The sequence below is a fragment of the Nothobranchius furzeri genome, chromosome 13 (genome assembly GCF_043380555.1).
Source record: "Nothobranchius furzeri strain GRZ-AD chromosome 13, NfurGRZ-RIMD1, whole genome shotgun sequence".
In the NCBI taxonomy this organism is placed as follows: Eukaryota; Metazoa; Chordata; class Actinopteri; order Cyprinodontiformes; family Nothobranchiidae; genus Nothobranchius; species Nothobranchius furzeri.
In genome coordinates this window covers 20,961,461-20,981,086 of record NC_091753.1, presented here as the reverse complement: position 1 = coordinate 20,981,086, position 19,626 = coordinate 20,961,461, and the positions used below count along the sequence as shown (strand labels likewise).

General features: G+C 42.4%; 1 protein-coding gene across 17 annotated transcripts in view; it reads right to left on the bottom strand.

Annotated features, from left to right (window-relative positions):
* The window catches only part of phldb1b (pleckstrin homology-like domain, family B, member 1b), a 143,278-nt gene that overhangs the window by 26,395 nt on the left and 97,257 nt on the right, over positions 1 to 19,626 (bottom strand). For 12 of the 17 annotated variants that reach the window (XM_054742918.2, XM_070543373.1, XM_070543372.1 and 9 more), the window contains 4 exons: positions 13,731 to 14,051; positions 7,644 to 7,790; positions 7,336 to 7,473; positions 5,601 to 5,729 (listed from right to left, as the gene is read on the bottom strand). In XM_054742918.2, coding sequence (XP_054598893.2) covers positions 5,601 to 5,729; positions 7,336 to 7,473; positions 7,644 to 7,790; positions 13,731 to 14,051 — 735 coding nt within the window. The remainder of the gene's footprint in view (positions 1 to 5,600; positions 5,730 to 7,335; positions 7,474 to 7,643; positions 7,791 to 13,730; positions 14,052 to 19,626) is intronic. The other 5 variants (XM_070543382.1, XM_070543387.1, XM_070543386.1 and 2 more) reach the window with 3 other exon arrangements.

The following is a 19,626-nucleotide window of genomic DNA, read 5'->3' as shown; positions in this document are numbered from 1 at the left end:
GAGTACAGGGTGACGTCGGTTATACAGACCTGGTTTCAGAATAACACCCTCAGTAATATTTCCTGGGCAACAGTACAGTCCTATCTGCTCAGTAATGCTAATTAACTGCTGTTTGTTTGCATGATGAACACAGGCTTCCAAACTTCCTGGACATCTCCTTTCAACAAATTTCCCTCAACAGTTACAGCTGATGGTCCCGTTTAGTAATAAAACACGACTGTGAACGCTCTCTCGCTCTCCCTCTGCTCTGTGTTGTGCACAGCCGCAACACCCGCGGAGAAAATAAACTAACAGATTGGGAGAAAAAAGATTAACCTCCAACCTTAATATTGTCTGCAATAAACACAGAAAAGCATCATTTACCTGCAGCTTTTCACTAGTGAAGCTGAACTTAACTTTCATGTGATATAAAATCCATAAAAATTTACAATTACGTGTCTTCATCACCTTTAGCTTGTATTTTATTACATATCCTTCAGCTTTATTCATTTTATGAGAATTTTTGTGTTGTATGTTTGGAAAAATACCGTATTTTCCGGACTGTAAGCCGCTACTTTTCCCCACGCTTTGAACCATGCGGCTTATAATGAGGTGCGGCTTTAGTCAACCAGAAAGGATGGATGCTGGAAAGTCTAATGAAGGAATGGTTAAAGGAGTGCTACGGAAAGCACGCAGGGGGATTTTTTTCACAGTAAAACAGCGCTGCTTGTTTTCCCAGCTTCACCCCGGGATGATGACAGCGACGCTGACATCGCCACAGAAAAGGTATGTGACGAAGCTCTTCTGAGGCTGTTCAGCTCCGACACTGAAGAAGAAGATGACGTCAGTGGTTTCAGTGTGCAGGAGGATGATGAATAAACTAGTCAATAACTTTTCTGTTTTGTTTGATACTGATCAGTTCAGTTACGTTCAGTTAAACTACGTTTTCAATTCAGTAGATATCTGCGGCTTTTAGCCCGGTGCGGCTTATATTGAGGTGCGCTCTATAGTCCGGAAATTACGGTAATCATAACAACAATTACTTGAGAGGTTTTGCATGAAATGGCATTCAAAGAACATTAAAAGTTCTTTAAATGCTTCGGGTCCAGGCAGGAACAGGTTAGCGGTTTCTGTGTGCTCAAAACGTTACGTTACTGATCCGTTCAAACAAAAATGCTAAAGTCATTCACATGAAGTAGATTTGTTACTCATTGTATGAAACTATTCCATAAGTTAAAAAAACAAAAAATATGTTTTGTTTAGTTTTTTCAGAATGTCACTATTTTCCTAGTATTATTTTAGAATGCTGATGTATTGAAATACAGAGAAATCAACTTGTGAATAAAACGCATGTTAATACAACAAGTATAGCATATTTAACATAAACATATTCTATGTGAATACATTGTATGGCAGTAGCTCTTCCGTACGTTCACTGTGTAAAGGTAGCTCACGGGCCCACTTAGAACAAAGCTGCCACTGAACAAATGCCTATAGTCTGAGCCAATAAAGCTCCACGACCAAAACGCTAACACGTAACCTTTCCCTCGGCATACTGGAGTTTTAAAAACGCTAACACGTAACCTTTCCCTCAGCATACTGGAGTTTTAAAGACGCTGACACGTAACCTTTCCCTCGGCATACTGGAGTTTTAAAAACGCTAACACGTAACCTTTCCCTCGGCATACTGGAGTTTTAAAAACGCTAACACGTAACCTTTCCCTCGGCATACTGGAGTTTTAAAGACGCTAACACGTAACCTTTCCCTCGGCATACTGGAGTTTTAAAAACGCTAACACGTAACCTTTCCCTCGGCATACTGGAGGTTTAAAAACGCTAACACGTAACCTTTCCCTCGGCATACTGGAGTTTTAAAAACGCTAACACGTAACCTTTCCCTCGGCATACTGGAGTTTTAAAGACGCTAACACGTAACCTTTCCCTCAGCATACTGGAGTTTTAAAGACGCTGACACGTAACCTTTCCCTCGGCATACTGGAGTTTTAAAAACGCTAACACGTAACCTTTCCCTCGGCATACTGGAGTTTTAAAAACGCTAACACGTAACCTTTCCCTCGGCATACTGGAGTTTTAAAGACGCTAACACGTAACCTTTCCCTCGGCATACTGGAGGTTTAAAAACGCTAACACGTAACCTTTCCCTCGGCATACTGGAGTTTTAAAAACGCTAACACGTAACCTTTCCCTCGGCATACTGGAGTTTTAAAGACGCTAACACGTAACCTTTCCCTCAGCATACTGGAGTTTTAAAGACGCTGACACGTAACCTTTCCCTCGGCATACTGGAGTTTTAAAAACGCTAACACGTAACCTTTCCCTCGGCATACTGGAGTTTTAAAAACGCTAACACGTAACCTTTCCCTCGGCATACTGGAGTTTTAAAGACGCTAACACGTAACCTTTCCCTCGGCATACTGGAGTTTTAAAAACGCTAACACGTAACCTTTCCCTCGGCATACTGGAGTTTTAAAAACGCTAACACGTAACCTTTCCCTCGGCATACTGGAGTTTTAAAGACGCTAACACGTAAACTTTCCCTCAGCATACTGGAGTTTTAAAAACGCTAACACGTAACCTTTCCCTCGGCATACTGGAGTTTTAAAAACGCTAACACGTAACCTTTCCCTCGGCATACTGGAGTTTTAAAAACGCTAACACGTAACCTTTCCCTCGGCATACTGGAGTTTTAAAGACGCTAACACGTAACCTTTCCCTCGGCATACTGGAGTTTTAAAAACGCTAACACGTAACCTTTCCCTCGGCATACTGGAGTTTTAAAAACGCTAACACGTAACCTTTCCCTCGGCATACTGGAGTTTTAAAGACGCTAACACGTAAACTTTCCCTCAGCATACTGGAGTTTTAAAAACGCTAACACGTAACCTTTCCCTCGGCATACTGGAGTTTTAAAAACGCTAACACGTAACCTTTCCCTCAGCATACTGGTTTTAAAAATGCCACAGTTACGTGTTAACGTAACCTTTCCCTCGGCATACTGGAGTTTTAAAAACACTAACACGTAACCTTTCCCTCAGCATACTAGAGTTTTAAAAACGCTAACACGTAACCTTTCCCTCAGCTTACTGGAGTTTTAAAAACGCTAACACGTAACCTTTCCCTCGGCATACTGGAGGTTTAAAAACGCTAACACGTAACCTTTCCCTCGGCGTACTGGAGTTTTAAAAACGCTAACACGTAACCTTTCCCTCGGCATACTGGAGTTTTAAAAACACTAACACGTAACCTTTCCCTCGGCATACTGGAGTTTTAAAAACGCTAACACGTAACCTTTCCCTCGGCATACTGGAGTTTTAAAAACGCTAACACGTAACCTTTCCCTCAGCATACTGGAGTTTTAAAAACACTAACACGTAACCTTTCCCTCAGCATACTAGAGTTTTAAAAACGCTAACACGTAACCTTTCCCTCGGCATACTGGAGTTTTAAAAACACTAACACGTAACCTTTCCCTCAGCATACTAGAGTTTTAAAAACGCTAACACGTAACCTTTCCCTCAGCATACTGGAGTTTTAAAAACGCTAACACGTAACCTTTCCCTCAGCATACTGGAGTTTTAAAAACGCTAACACGTAACCTTTCCCTCAGCATACTGGAGTTTTAAAAATGCTAACACGTAACCTTTCCCTCAGCATACTGGAGTTTTAAAAATGCTAACACGTAACCTTTCCCTCAGCATACTAGAGTTTTAAAAACGCTAACACGTAACCTTTCCCTCAGCATACTGGAGTTTTAAAGACGCTAACACGTAACCTTTCCCTCAGCATACTAGAGTTTTAAAAACGCTAACACGTAACCTTTCCCTCAGCATACTGGAGTTTTAAAAACGCTAACACGTAACCTTTCCCTCAGCATACTGGAGTTTTAAAAACGCTAACACGTAACCTTTCCCTCAGCATACTGGAGTTTTAAAAACGCTAACACGTAACCTTTCCCTCAGCATACTGGAGTTTTAAAAACGCTAACACGTAACCTTTCCCTCAGCATACTGGAGTTTTAAAAACGCTAACACGTAACCTTTCCCTCAGCATACTGGAGTTTTAAAAACGCTAACACGTAACCTTTCCCTCAGCATACTGGAGTTTTAAAAACGCTAACACGTAACCTTTCCCTCAGCATACTGGAGTTTTAAAAACGCTAACACGTAACCTTTCCCTCAGCATACTGGAGTTTTAAAAACGCTAACACGTAACCTTTCCCTCAGCATACTGGAGTTTTAAAAACGCTAACACGTAACCTTTCCCTCAGCATACTGGAGTTTTAAAAATGCTAACACGTAACCTTTCCCTCAGCATACTGGAGTTTTAAAAACGCTAACACGTAACCTTTCCCTCGGCATACTGGAGTTTTAAAAACGCTAACACGTAACCTTTCCCTCAGCATACTGGAGTTTTAAAAATGCTAACACGTAACCTTTCCCTCAGCATACTGGAGTTTTAAAAACGCTAACACGTAACCTTTCCCTCAGCATACTGGAGTTTTAAAAACGCTAACACGTAACCTTTCCCTCAGCATACTGGAGTTTTAAAAATGCTAACACGTAACCTTTCCCTCAGCATACTGGAGTTTTAAAAACGCTAACACGTAACCTTTCCCTCAGCATACTGGAGTTTTAAAAACGCTAACACGTAACCTTTCCCTCAGCATACTGGAGTTTTAAAAATGCTAACATGTAACCTTTCCCTCAGCATACTGGAGTTTTAAAAACGCTAACACGTAACCTTTCCCTCAGCATACTGGAGTTTTAAAAACGCTAACACGTAACCTTTCCCTCAGCATACTGGAGTTTTAAAAACGCTAACACGTAACCTTTCCCTCAGCATACTGGAGTTTTAAAAACGCTAACACGTAACCTTTCCCTCAGCATACTGGAGTTTTAAAAACGCTAACACGTAACCTTTCCCTCAGCATACTGGAGTTTTAAAAATGCTAACACGTAACCTTTCCCTCAGCATACTGGAGTTTTAAAAACGCTAACACGTAACCTTTCCCTCAGCATACTGGAGTTTTAAAAACGGTAACAACAGATTTGCCTACAATCTCTTCCCTGTAGTTTTCATTCCATAAAACAAACAGACCAACTGTGAGCCAAACAGCAGCGCTGATTTCAACAAAGGTAGTAGTGAGATGAGAGCAAGGGAAAACAGAATGGTCTGTCTCATTCGATTAGTGAGGAGTTACATAAAACATGTTTTGTACCAGCAAAGACGCATATCAGAGTCACACATGCAGTTCAGTGGAGTCTGATCAGATTACATCACTGCTGGGTGAAGGGGAGGAACCCTGACCCCAACCTTAGCATGTGCAGCTAAATGTCCGGAAAATCTATTCAAACGAAAACAACTACATCAAAATTGGGGCTGGGTGGTGATAATGTGACTGGGGCATCAAGTGTGAAGAGTGTTGCTGTAAACTGCTGCCCTTTGTAGCACCTGGCTGCAGCTACTACTAAATGCAGGTCTCCCTCAGATGAGATGCTCATCTGTGGCTGCAGGCTGAGGGGACTGGACTGGTGTTTGTGGGTGGGGGTGGTGGGGGCTGCAGGCTAGAGGATACGGGTGGTCTACGTGCTCTGACCCACCCTTTTGAGCTGTTCCTGTAACTGTTCCCGCAGGGATTCAGGACAATTATGAAGCTGGTTCTTCAGCTCAGCATAGCTCTCCTGGAGTCTCTGCAGGGTGCGGCGCTCAGCCTCAACATTAGCCCTCTCCTAGAAAAACACGACACACACACCCAGGATGGATGGACAATTGGAGAGCAAGAAAGACAGAGAGACAGAGAAAAACAATCAAAAAATACATGTCAAGCAAAAAAAAAAAAAAAAATACAAGAAATGCAGTAATTGTGTGTTAGTAACTGAGATCTCAGGTTTTGACTAAACTGTAATTAAAGACCAAGTTCACTAGTTTTTTCAACACATTTGTCTCCAACATGAAAGCCTTTTGAATCAACCACTGAGGGGAAAAGCTATGACTCCATTTGCACTGCAACGCTGATGTTTTATCTCCACAGACACCACGCGCCTGGAGGAGTTACCCAAGTGCTGGAGTTGCTAATGCTAACAGTTAGCTTCTACTAGCTGAGCCGAGACATGCTCTTCCTCTCTCCTGAAACCAACAACAGCCTTCCTTGTTGTAAGCCAAGATGGTTGAGTCCATGAATGCCCAATTTTCAGTCTTAAGTGGACCTGAGCGACCTTTCTAATCAGAGTGTTTCTCTGTTTATCTTCTATCGGCGGCTCATGCAGGAAATAGAAGACCATTTCCACGTTCAGCGTGCATGTTAAACTCAGGAGTGAAGTAGAAACTGCTTTCTCAGTGGACTTGGTCTCTAAGGCCCGAAATTTTCTGACAGAATATGAGCCGTTTGCTTCTGGTTTGACTAACCAGTGAAGGTGTGCTCAGAACCGGTTACATATGCGAACCTATGTTTTAGTTTATGGACTTTAAATAAATAAAAGATAAAAAAACACAGGCCAAATAAACTTTCAACTCATCTCTCGCTGGCCACGGACCCCCACCCCAGCACTCCCCAGTGTGCTGCTCCAGTTTCATGCCCAGAACTGGATCGACCCCCCCCCCCCCATCGGCTGTGTTGAAGCAACACTTGATTCAGTACTTTAACTGCTGTGATCTACACTTGATGTGGTAGGAAAAAGGTCCTCTAGGACCCACAGCCAGACTCACTCTGCAGCACCCCCCTCTCTCTCTGTTTTGCTCAGTTTAAGTGAAACTTTGAGCAACTGAAAGAGAAGCTGTCGATTTATCCTGACACCATGATGTCAAACATCCTGGAAGAATCACTAATTCCTGAAGAGACTAAACTGTCGTTTCCCATGTGGCGACCTTGGTGCATTCATGGCAAATTTTGATCTACTTAGATGAAAGCTGACTCCCGTGTAGGGGTCAAACTGAAATAAGGGACAGCTAACCCACCTCACTGTGTCTCTGAGAAACTATCATTTAGGAGCATCATCCTCAAATTTGCAAGCAGGCAAGATTAGTTGCAGCTGCTGTGGGTGGGCGGGTAGCTGAGCAGGGATTAATACGTTCATGGTTATTTGATGTCAGCAGGTTGAGCAGCAGCAGTAAAAACAATAACATTAAGATGAAAAGATGTAAAAACAAGTGGAGGACAATCAGGTCCTTTATCTGTCCCTTCATTGGCCTTTTGAAACCAGGAAGCTCTGGAGAGACAAACACCAGCAGCAGACCAGTGGCGAACACAAGATCAAACTAAAAACCACGCGGGTGCTATCTCCTGCATGCTAACCACCAAACACCAGCTCTTTTGTTTTTTGACACCTCTCTGGGTACCTTGTCCTTCTCCTGCTGAATGGCGTTCTCCAGCTCATCCAGCTTGTGCTGCAGCTGGCTGATGACATCCGTCTCTGCCTCTACCTGGTCCAGCTCTGCCTGCCTCTCGCCCTGCAGCAAGGCACGCTCCATCTCTGCCTGCACCAGGGAAAAACACAGAAACCGTGTCATTGGTTAGAAACGGGAGAAAGATCATCCTGAGATTTTAACAGTTGATGTGGAACATTAATCTGGGATGAGAATGTAATACTGCTGATTAGGCATCTACAGTTAATCTAGCCGGGTTCATCTTTAACCCCTGACTCCACCTCTTGTTTGGACTCCTGAAGTTGCTGCTCCAGCTCCGTGAGCCGGGTTTTCAGCTCATCAATGTGAGCCAGAACACGCAGCCGCTCATCCTCCAGGTAACTCAGCTCTGAGCGACATGCGCTGCCTGAGCAGGGGGAGTCTTCGTGCTGCAGGACAGGAGACAGTCAGTTTAGTCGAGCTCTAAACGGCTGCAAAAATACAACTCAACTCAAAAACCATTTGAAAAATGCTAATTATGAACAAATAAATACAAATCAAACAAGAACTCAAGATGTTTGACACGTCGCCTCATCAACCCGTTAGCAGAAATCCGTTCATGAACACCAAGGCTGCAAAACATTTCTACTAAACAGAGATGAGGGCCTTATTTCAGACAGGCTGAGTTAATGGTTGGTCATGATCGGGTTTGGGTATCAACGGGAGAAATACTGAGTTTTTAGAGCAAAAACAAGCAAAGGATGTTCCTCAAAGACAGACGGAGGGGGGCTGGCTCGTTCCTCTCTGAACGGTGCAGAATATCATAAAACATTTAAGGAATTGGATTGTGGTCAAACAAATCTGTGCAGAAGCTCTACGCACCACACCGAAGACGAAAAGTAGAAACACAGAGCAGAGGTTCTAGACCTCATGTCTTTCAGAAGCATCCATTCAGGGTCAAACCACATCTACTGCGTGGAGGGCACCGGCGCCCGACTGACCTGCCTACAATGTTGTCTCTAACAGAAAGTACGAGGAGAATTCTGAAAAGAAAAATACAACAGCGATCCTGAACTGTTCAGTACCTACGGCAGGTTGAATGCTAATATTTAGCAGGCATGCAGCAGCATTAGGTCTGAAACTAGCAGACCGTCGGTTATGGCGTTTGTATTTCAGGTGAAGCGTGTTTGTTTTCTGAGACTTTTATTCTATGGGTTCTTAAACGTAAATAACAACAAAAAGTTAAGCGGAACATATTAAATCTAATTGCCTCAAAATCTGATCAAAGCACCACATTTTAAGGACTGCAGCAGGTTGAAAGGTTAGCTGTGAGGTGGCAAGCAGATACACTCAACGTCCCAATTATGAGTCTTCATCATCATCATCACAACAGTGAGTCTCATAAAGGTGCTCTACTCTTTCTACCCACCTGTGGAAACCACAGAAGCGCAGCAGGAACGTCGCAGTTAACAGAACACAACACTACAGCCAGGCTGCAAGGTGTTAACCCACACGCTCCCTGTCTTTGGGCCCATTTCTGGATCCGTGTGGCTAAACAGGGAACGACCTGAAGGTGGTTTCATTTTTGTACATTTCACATTCATATGGCAGATTCTGCTGCTGTGTCGATAAAAATCAAATAACCCATTCTTATCAAAATTCTAAGAATCTAATGAAAAAAATTTAAAGGTGTAACAAAGGATCTCTTTCTTCCGGTTGGATCATCTGAACCATTGGTCCACATAACTGTCAATCATTCTGGTGAAGCTTTCATGCAAGGCAGTCGTCGTGCGTGCTCATTCCTGGGTTAGTTTTCACTTCCTGCACCATTCTGTTTACGTGTAGAGTGATACGCCTTCATTCCTCGCCGTTCTCACTGGGTTCGTGTGAAAATGGCTGAGCGTAGCAAGAGAAAAAGTGTCTCCCAAGTGAGAAATGAGACCAGAGTTTTTTAGGTGACTCGTCATAGCTATGGCATGCGCTGAAAGCGAAGGTTGGGCTCCTAACGACGTCTCTGTCGTCGGTTTCTGCTCGACAGGTAAGCTAAAACCCGCCATGCTATTTGGAGAAATTCACTTCAGATTACTGCTTAGAAGTTAGTCTTATGAACAGAGCGTGCACGAAGATAACTGGGCGTTCTCTCTCATGGGCATTTTTTCTAAATGTGGAGTGGTTCTTTCATGAAATCCAGAAACATCCTCCCCCATACCTTTAATTGTGTAACAGTTTGTCCTGTTCCAGCTAAAATAGGAGGGAAAAGTCTAAACAGTCATTTTAAAGTTTAGGTCAGAAAGGGTTAGTACAGTTTCCCCCGTTGAATTGTAACCCACCCACTGTTGCATCGTTGAATAACGAGCATATGATTAAGGTAACAGCTCAAACATAAAAATGTTTTAATAGAACCGACCCATAGCGATACTGAACTGGGACACTGAATGGGATCGGACCATGATAATCGATTCTAACCCTTGAGAATTGGAATCGAATCCATTCTCCAAATTTGAATCAATACCCACGTGTAGCAGATTAATGGTTTCATTTCTCAACGAGTGACTACATGATTTAAAATTTTTTTTTTGAATAATTAAGTTAAATAATGTTTCAAATGATTTTAAATATAAAGGAAAAAGAGTACAAGTATAGAAATGTGTGTTTTATATCAACAGTGAAAGAAAGAAAGAAAGAAACAAAGAAAGAGAAAAAACTAAGAGAGAAAGAAAGAAAAAGAAAGAAAGAAACAAAAAAGAGAGAAAGAAAGTAACAAAGAAACAAAGAAAGAAAGAGAAAAAACAAAAAGAGAGAAACAAAGAAAAAGAAAGAAAAAAAGAGAAAAAACTAAAAGAGAGAAATAAAGAAAAAGAAAGAAACAAAAGAGAGAGAGAGAAAGAAAGAAAGAAAGAGAAAAAACAAAAAGAGAGAAACAAAGAAAAAGAAAGAAAGAAAGAAAGAAAGAAAAAACAAAAAGAGAGAAAGAAAAAGAAAGAAAGAAAGGAAGAAAGAGAGAATGAAAAAAGAGAGAAAAAAGAGAAAAAACAAAAAAGAAGAAAGAAAGAAAGAAAGAAAGAAAGAAAGAAAGAAAGAAAGAAAGAAAGAAAGGAAGAAAGAAAAAAGACAGAAAAAAAGAGACTTGACTTTTAAATTATTTTTTTTTCTTTACAAAACAACAAACAGCATTAATGACTGTAACTTGTTTTCTACTAATAAAACCAGGAAAATTGATAAACCCACAGTTTAGAAGTTGATCTTTAGGGAGCCCTGACCACCCAGCAGACAGAGCACCTGCCCGATCCCCCACACCGCTCTAAAGAAGTCCAGGTTCCCAGTAAGTTCTTTATAGGAGCTTACACCAGGCCCTTCAGGCTCCGCTCAGCATCAGTCCAGCTCTGTCCCAGCATCTAGTTTTTCCTGGTTTTCCAGATGGCTAGTTTTGCACATGCAAATAAAAAGTTAATTAACAATATTGTCCGTTTTTTTCTGACACTGTACTTATTTGCCCGAAAACAAATAAGGGTAGGGTAAAAGCCTCCCCCAGTGCACTAACCCACTGTTCCAAAACCTTAAACATCCCTGATAACCTAGAACATGCTACCACTAGATGCTCTAGGGACTCTGTTTGGTTACACAAAGGACATCCCTCCCCGGTGCTTGGATCAAAGCGGGCTCTGTGTCTGTTCATAGCTAAAGCTCCATGTATGATCCTCCACTGGAGGTCTGCCATCCTTTTTTCCACTGGAGACTTATACAAACTCCTCCAGCTGCCCCCAGGGGCATCGTCCGCAGCAAACACCTGAGTACACCTCAACTCCTTGACTCCTAACAAAGAGCGCCTATTGATAACCTTCACACAAGTGTGATAGATCTGTTTCTTCCCACAAGAAGGGAAGGAGCCCAAGACTGGGGAGTTCAGGTTCAGCAGTGATCCACTCTCCTCCTGCCAACCCTCACCAGCTGCTTTAACCTCCAGAGATGGAAAAACATACTCACTGTCATCATCCCATTGGTCAGATAGAGTACAAGTCTCAACGAAGGCTCTCTACGACACAGACAAGGACCTCCATACCTCCTCCACCACTCTCTCCATCACTCTGGTGGACCTCACATCCACCCGCTCACCAAGGGTTCCAGCCGGGATCTTCAGTAAGTGACCAAACTTTACAATCCTAGCACTGGTGAACTTCACTTTCAACGCAGACTAAGTTAAAATGACAGCTCGAGAGAAGAAGTCATTGTCAAACAAGGGTTCTTGTAGCAACCATGTCCCTGGTCCCGTGTCAGGCGCTCGGGAAACCGTCAGCAGCTTAAAAGTATCCAGCATTGACGAGTAGAACGGACTAATCCTTGTGAGATCCAACACCTTCCGATTCAACAGGAACAGGTGTTTGTTCAGCCCAAGCCCACCAACCTTCTGCAGCAGGAGATGAGCCAGGGGGAGCCAGCAGAGTCTGTCACCATAAAGAAGCTTCTGAGCTGTCTGTAACCTGAAGGCTGCAGTTCTAGACACCGCGTGACACGGGTAGGCAAAGAGCCGAAGCTCTGATCCAGTGGTGACCGGACCAGAAGAATTTCACCAACAGCTTATGAACATCTTCCAGCAGACCCGGTGGTGGAACCAGTACAATCAGTCTGTGCCACAGAAACGAGGCGACCAGGTTGTTTGCTATCAGAACCCTGCCTCTGTAGGACAGCTTCCACCTTCTCCAGCACCTTCTCTCAGTTCTGTTTTTGAAACCTTTCACTACCCAAGTACAGGCCTAGTGTTTTAATACCTCCCGTTCCCCACCTCAACCCTTCTGGCAGAGGTGGGACATTACCAAGAAAAGAAAGAAAAAAAGAAGAAACAAAAGAAAAAAGAAACATTAAAAAAGACAAAAAGAAAAAAGAGAAAGAAAGAGAGAATAAAAGAAAGAAAGGACAAAAGAAAGAAAGAACAAAAGAAAGAAAAAAGAGATAAAGAAAAGAAAAAAGAGAAAAGAAAGTAAAAAGAGAGAAAGAAAAGAGAAAGAAAAGAGAGAAAGAAAGAAAAAGAGAAAAATGAAAAAAGAAAAAAGAAGAAACAAAAAAGACAAAAAGAAAAAGAGAGAAAGAAAGAGAGAACGAAAGAAAAAGAAAGAAAGAAAGAAAGAAGAGAGAAAAATGAAAAAAGAGAAAAGAAAGTAAAAAGAGAGAAAGAAAAGAGAAAAGAAAGAAAGAAAAAAGAAAGAAAAAAAGAGAAAAATGAAAAAAGAAAAAAAGAAGAAACAAAAAAGACAAAAAGAAAAAGAGAGAAAGAAAGAGAGAATGAAAGAAAAAGAGAAAGAATGAAAAAGAGAGAAAAGAGAAAGAAAGAAAATAAAAAAGAAAGAAAGAAAGAAAAAGAAAGAAAGAGAGAACAAAAGAAAGAAAGAAGAGAGAAAAATGAAAAAAGAAAAAAGAAGAAACAAAAGACAAAAAGAGAGAATGAAAGAGAAGGAAAGAAAAAGAGAAAGAAAGAAAAAGAGAGAAAAGAGAAAGAAAGAAAAGAAGAAAGAAAGAAAGAAAGAAAGAAAAAATAAAGAAAGAAAAGAAAAAAAGAAGAAAGAAAGAAAGAAAGATAAAGAATGAAGAGAGAAAAATGAAAAAAGAAAAAAAGAAGAAACAAAAAAGACAAAAAGAAAAAGAGAGAAAGAAAGAGAGAATGAAAGAAAAAGAGAAAGAAAGAAAAGAAAAAAGAAGAAAGAAAGAAAGAAAGAAAGAAAGAAAGAAAGAAAGAAAGAAAAGAAAAAGAAAAAGAAAGAAAGAATCTTGTATAGCGTCTCTCAATATAAAAATCACGAGGTGCTTCACAAAAAAAATTTAATTATAAAAAATTTTTTCTAAAAATGATTATAAATGTGTTTAAAATAAGAGGAAAACAAGATAAAAATTGTGATAAAAACAATAATGTAAAGGAAAGGGAGAAATCAGTGGCTCGTGGAGAAAGGCGGAACAAGAGCAGAATAAGGAGAGGGTGGTGAAGGTCACGCAATAGCCAGTTTGAACAGGTGCTTTTTAAAGGAGACCACTGAGTCCACGACCTTGAGTTGTATGAGTATACTTTACAGACTTCATAAACATCATTACCAAAGGAGCAGGAAGTGGCTCTAGTTTAGTAAAGTTGGAATTATCCTGAACAGAACCAGCGCCTGGTGTTCACGCCACACGCACATGCATTAGTAAAGCCCTCTGAAAGTGTCCAATGTCTCCCTTGGTGAACGGACATGCATTAGAGCTGCTCTTCTAAGTGTTAGATGTCTCCTGAGGGAGTCCGACTCCTCCTCATGGGCCCCTTGAGGCCCCTAAAGCACAACGTACTGATAAATGGAGCCATGCACACGGTTTTCACATGCCGGAGCCTCAGCAGCATGCAGAAACAACGAAGAGCTGACTCTGACCTGTCGCTCTCCATTGTGCAGCGCCGCGGCTGCACTGACAGCAGGAGACGTCCTCACCTCCTGATGAGTGCTCTCAGTACTACTGCACTCCTCCTTCAGGTTCTCCTCGTCGCTCTCTCTCTGTCTCTGAGCCAGGCGAGACATCGTTGGGGACGATTGTGTCCCTCCAAAAACGTTTTCCACAGACGACCTCCGTCCAGAGTCATCGTTCAGGCTGCCAGGGAAGCCGATCCTCCCAGAGCCCAGAGCATCCAGCCCCATGTTGTCCCCCTTGTTGTACTCGGCACAGAGAGTCAGGATGGTCTCCAGTCGCTGTCTCTCCTGAGGAGCAGATCAAACACAACCTAATTACAATCAGAGCTGGACGTGAAGGACACATCATAATAAAATCTACATTTGATCACTTCTCTTTTTGCTCATGTCTGATTCTCATGGTGTCTCTCAGTAACCAAGGTCTCTGTAGGTCTGAGCCAAGTGTGTGTGTGTGTGTGTGTGTTCTGTTACCATCCACCAGTATCTGGCCTGAACAGTACAGGTTAAAGAGTTTTCTCCATAAGTTATTAAGTAAACTAGACAGTGAAACCTTGTTAGGAAGCTGTTATTTTAATCTAGAGAGGGTCTCTTACAGATTAGTTTCAGCCATCCGGACAAAAGGCTACAGCGGAAGCCTTGGCCTGCCCTTGTCCCGCTGAGGGACCATCTGCTCCACTCGGAGCTACATCCCCCTCCATTAGCCTTGAGCTGTGAGGTGGGACCAGAAGAAACCGAAATAAAGCTCATCTCACCTCCTATTGAAGGTGGAAAGGCAGCATTTGTTTCAACAACAGTGTAGGAGTTGTCAATCTCACGTGGACTGGGATGCTGTGAGACGCTGCCAGTTTATTCAGCATTAACTCCTCACATCCCCGACTTTCGTCATCCTCATTTCTCCTTCTCCCCCTGGGAGTCGGAGCCTCCTGTTTTCTCACGTGCACTCTTAAGGATTCTTCCTCTTCCTGCGGCGTTCCAGGGGCCTCTCCCTGTCGGTGCGTCTTTGATCAGAGTGGTTATTTTTTAAGTGTACAGCTGGATTCGACTGTGCCGCGCTCGCCTACGTCACAGGCGTAAACACAAACTTCATCTGCATAGTATTTTCACAGTAAACTGTGAAAGTTCAACAGAGCTTTATTGTCTACATATATCTGCAGGCGTGCGTGTGTGTGTGTGCGTGTGTGCATGTGTGTGTGTGTGCGTGCGTGTGTGTGAGTGTGTGTGGTGAGGACTCTAACAGTGTGCAAAATAAACCCTGCTCATGATCAAACTTTGATCATTTGAGGGTTTACCACGCTCGTGTCCCAGGGGAGGAACAAGAATCACAAAGAAGCACTTCTGTTTTATTTTCTGCAGCAGTTTTTTTTTTTTTTTTGGTCTTCCTGTGTGTCTCTGTGGAACACTGGGATCAAAGCCACACAGGGAGAACAGGAGAAGGGACTCTCTGGAGCCCACCAACCCCTGAAATAGTAAGCCAGTGGCCTCTGTGCTTGTGTCACTGGCACCGAGTCCCAAATACAAATGCAGGATTTTTACCTGGATGGGGGTCGACTGGCGTTTAACCCAATGAGCCCTCCCCTTTGACTGGGATCCAAGCCCCACGGGCACCTCTCTAAGTTATACAAGGTTCCAGTTATCATGTCAAACACTGCCAGCACAAAGATGAGAGCATCAAAGAGAGCCATGAAAGGCTAGATGGGAGTCATACTTTTACATTCACTTAACACTGCTGGGGATAATGAGCAGCTGATGTTTTCTTTATGAAACCGATTCGCTCTACAATATGAGCAGCCAGTTACATCAGCTGTAAGTTAAACAATTTGCTGTGCACAAGAAATTATCTGATTAAATATCTGCTAAAAAATCCACAGCAGATGGTTGGTGCAGCAGAGGAACCCGGAGCACCACGTGGGCTTCCAGATTCACAACAGCGCCCTGCAGAAGCTTCCCAGCATGCACAAAGGGTGGATGCACCCATCTGCCTGGAGCACCAGGCTCAAGATAAGAATGTCTGTCACAGGCCCTGATTAGCATGTGCATTAAGCTAATATTTATGACATGCTCTGCACACGGCTCTTGGTTCAGATTCCCGAGACATAGTAGGCTTTAATAGATTATGACCGTAGGAAATAAAGTTCAGTCTGAACAAACTTCATGTTTTCTGATGATCATTTTATATTCCACAAGTTCTAAAGTTCTCCTACTTAAAACTGTGACTCCAGAAGAAGACAGCCTGAGGACATAAACCCTTCCCTTGTTATATTTTGTGGTTGAATCGCTGATCATCACATGCAGAAACGGGCCTTAGAGCAGAGTATAAACAAGCCAAACCCAACCAGAACCCGATCACTCATTCAGACTCTTAAACATCTCAGAGTCAGGCTGGCAGCAGCCTGCTTTACCTTTCTGAGAGCCGTCACGCTGTTGACAAAGACCGCTGTGTCTGTAGTCAGAGACCGTAAGTACACCAGCGCCTGCTCCCTGGCCTGAATTTGTCCCAGAGACAATACGGTCCTGCTGTCAGCCAACATGTGGTAGCGGTCCATAGATCCCCCGGTACCAACCACAGAACCGGACCATGTTCAGCTTTTACTGTAACAGAGACTACCCCCCACCCCTCACCCAGATCTGGTGGTTCTAGATCACCACGCTCAGGGACTCCCTCCTGTGGGAGGCGGCCTGCTGACGGAGCAGACTAACTTTATATGCCGAGCACAACTTCATACTGTTCAGATAAAGTTCTGCCTGGTGGACCTGACACAGACGGAGAACATCTGATAGCTTTCAGCTGTGAGAACACACCCATCACCAGACACAAATTACACTCTATTACTTCTTTATAAAGTCCAGCTTAGGGCTGAACGATTAACTGCATATGCAATTAAATTGCGATGTGACAAAAGGAGATTTTCTAATCGCAAAGGCTGCAATTTGACTGGCAGTGAGAGGTTAGCACTATGCTAATATACATTTAAAAACCCGTAGGGATGCTAATGCTAATATTACATTCTTAAAAATTACGAATTAGGAATGTGCTAAATTATTACATTTGGAGTCTAATAAAAACTTAAAACTGTTATTAATCAAATAAGTACAGACAGATATTTTGAGCTAGAAAACTGTAAGACTTTAACTCCACTAGCTAGCAGCTATGAACAAAATTGAACTACGGAACCTCTGCATGGACAAAACGTCAAAAACTCTAAAATCAAAATACTTCAATGAATGGGACACACTTCCTGCAAATCAGTTTTCACAATCGATGCTAATACCTATGGTCCTTCAATGGATGTGCTCCTGGCTGCAAGCATTGCACCTTAAAATACAACATATTGTTTTTACTTGTGAGCGTTGATACAAACGCTTTTTGCTTACATTAGTGGAAAAATGAGGAAAAGCCCCTTGAGAAAATAATCGTGAATGAAATCGCAATTGCAATATTGAAGAAATAAATCGCAATTAGATTTTCCTAAATCATTCAGCCCTAGTCCAGCTTCATCTTTGCTTGGCGTTTCTGGAACAAATACATTACGATGTCTTTTATGGTGTCGGAGACTTCAGGGAGATATCACAGCCGTTAGGACAACCAGAGGAAACCAGAGTTGTGTTTCGTTCCCTCCCGACTGCCAGTGGCAGGAAACAGAGTGGATGTATCTCCTTGCGCTCTGCTCAGGTCGAGTACTAATGTAAACAAAGTCACGCATGTGACACGTAGCGCACCTGGTCGCGAGTCTATAAATTACGCGCCGATAGCTACGTTCGGGTCTCCCGGGATCTTCTCGCCAGAGAAGTTCCGAGTGACCTCTGTGACTGGCAGTCATCCAGGAACTCACAGAACCATAGTTACACCGTAACTTCCGTTGTGTGTGTTTGTGTGTGTGTGTGTGTGTGTGTGTGTGTGTGTGTGTGTGTGTGTGTGTGTGTGTGTGTGTGTGTGTGTGTGTGTGTGTGTGTGTGTGTGTGTGTGTGTTGGGAGCATAAATCCTAATTAAACCAACTGAAACCTGTTTACGCGCACCACCCTACACTGAAACCCTGGAGAATTACACTATAAATTAGAAGAATCTCCTTGTTGACCATTTTGCTTTAATGCAGAAACTGCAGTGATAAAAAGTTTGGACATTTCTATTTAAACATCTCAAGGAGGTAATTATTCACCTGCTTGTTGCCGTCTCGTTTCCAGTCTGTTGACTTGGTTAGCCAACAGCCGAGGTGCATTAGCTGCCTCCTGTGAAACAGTAACACCATTGTTGTCATGTGGAGGCTAACGGGAGCCAAACAACACATTTCTGCCTCAGGGCTCCCTGGAAATTCCACCCAGCCATGCTTGAAGCTCAGCTCATTACCACAGAATGCTGTGACAGGAGGGCTCCACAGCGCTGACCTCATACAGGAGCGTAGAAAAGTCCCGAGCCATTCCTCGTTTGTTTGATTGGGTTTGTGACACTTCTTAGGGACAGTTTCAACTCATTTGCTGCTGATGTTCTCTTGTGTTCTGAAGACCTTTGAATGCTGGTTGGTTTTTATTTCAACTTGGATTTAGTCAAATACACCTAACCATGTCCTGTCCTTCAAATAAGGTGCAAACGAATGAGCACGGTCTGAAACACCATCTAGTAACAGGATCTGATTTTTTAGAATAAAAACAAACATATCGACTTAAAGTGACAGTGCATCTTTTCTCTGGCGATAGGGGGCAGTAGATACCTAAATTGTTGCAAGCAAGCAGTAGTTTTGTGTTGGAGTAAGACCTTACCAATGGATGCTCACTTGGGTCAAAAAACCCTGGGGAGTGCAAACTTTAGCAAAATTACAAGAGCATGAGACTCCCTTTCATCACTGGCAACTGGTGAAGAGGTAAATGTGTAAAACAACATTTAAGAATGACGAAAGTTTTGTAACCGTTTGTTACAAATCAGTAAATGCATTTTGTCCTCATGGGCTCCCGTAGAAGGAAACATGGCATCTAATGTGAGGTCGCCCAGAGACTTAGACCAGCTCCCATGTCTTTTAGACCTGATTTATATGGTTATATGTTACAAAGCCTCCAACATTTGTCAACAATTGGGGGGCATCATTTCATTCATTTCCAACAACATTCTGATGGATTTTTCCAGAAATTAATGGTAAAAACTACACATTGTCTCTTTAAGAAATATGCACCATCTATTATCCTATTATGGGTCCATAGCTCCTGAAGAATCAGCTGGTTTATGAAGTGTGAGATAATAGTCACATTCTGATATTTTTTGGCATTTTTATATAAATTATATGAACTAATGTGACACAAAATCTTTGGTTATTCTCAAAGTAAGATTCCAGAAGGGAAACGTTGATAAATAATAAAATCTCCAATGAAGTGTTAATGTTTAAACTCTTATAGTCATGATGGGGCAACAAAGTCATACATTATTAGCCAATACATCATATATTTGCTGCTGTTGTACTGAGAGAATGAGAACAGCAGTGGTATATCTCCCTCTAGTGGAGAGGTAATGAAACTGCAGGCTGAGCGACTGCTGTTGTGTTTTAATACAGAAAACCACCTCAACAGAGAGAAGACAGTCCCTGCTTCAGTCCATCCTAATCCATTAGCACAGAGTGGATCTGTCTAAGCGCTGGAATAATGCTGCGCTCCCTCATATAACCAGAGAAACAGTTATTTTTGTCCAAGACACCGAGTCACCAAGTCTTCTGTCTAACGTGTCCAACCATGTCTTCTGTTTTTCTTTTCCATGTTTTTACGACATAAATGCTCAAAATGATTCATCTGCCCGGTAACGGCAAACCCATGCTCTCCACACAAACATAAAAATGGGCGGGTTTAATGGTGTGGAGGAAATGTTTGTTGCATGGTCAGAATTAT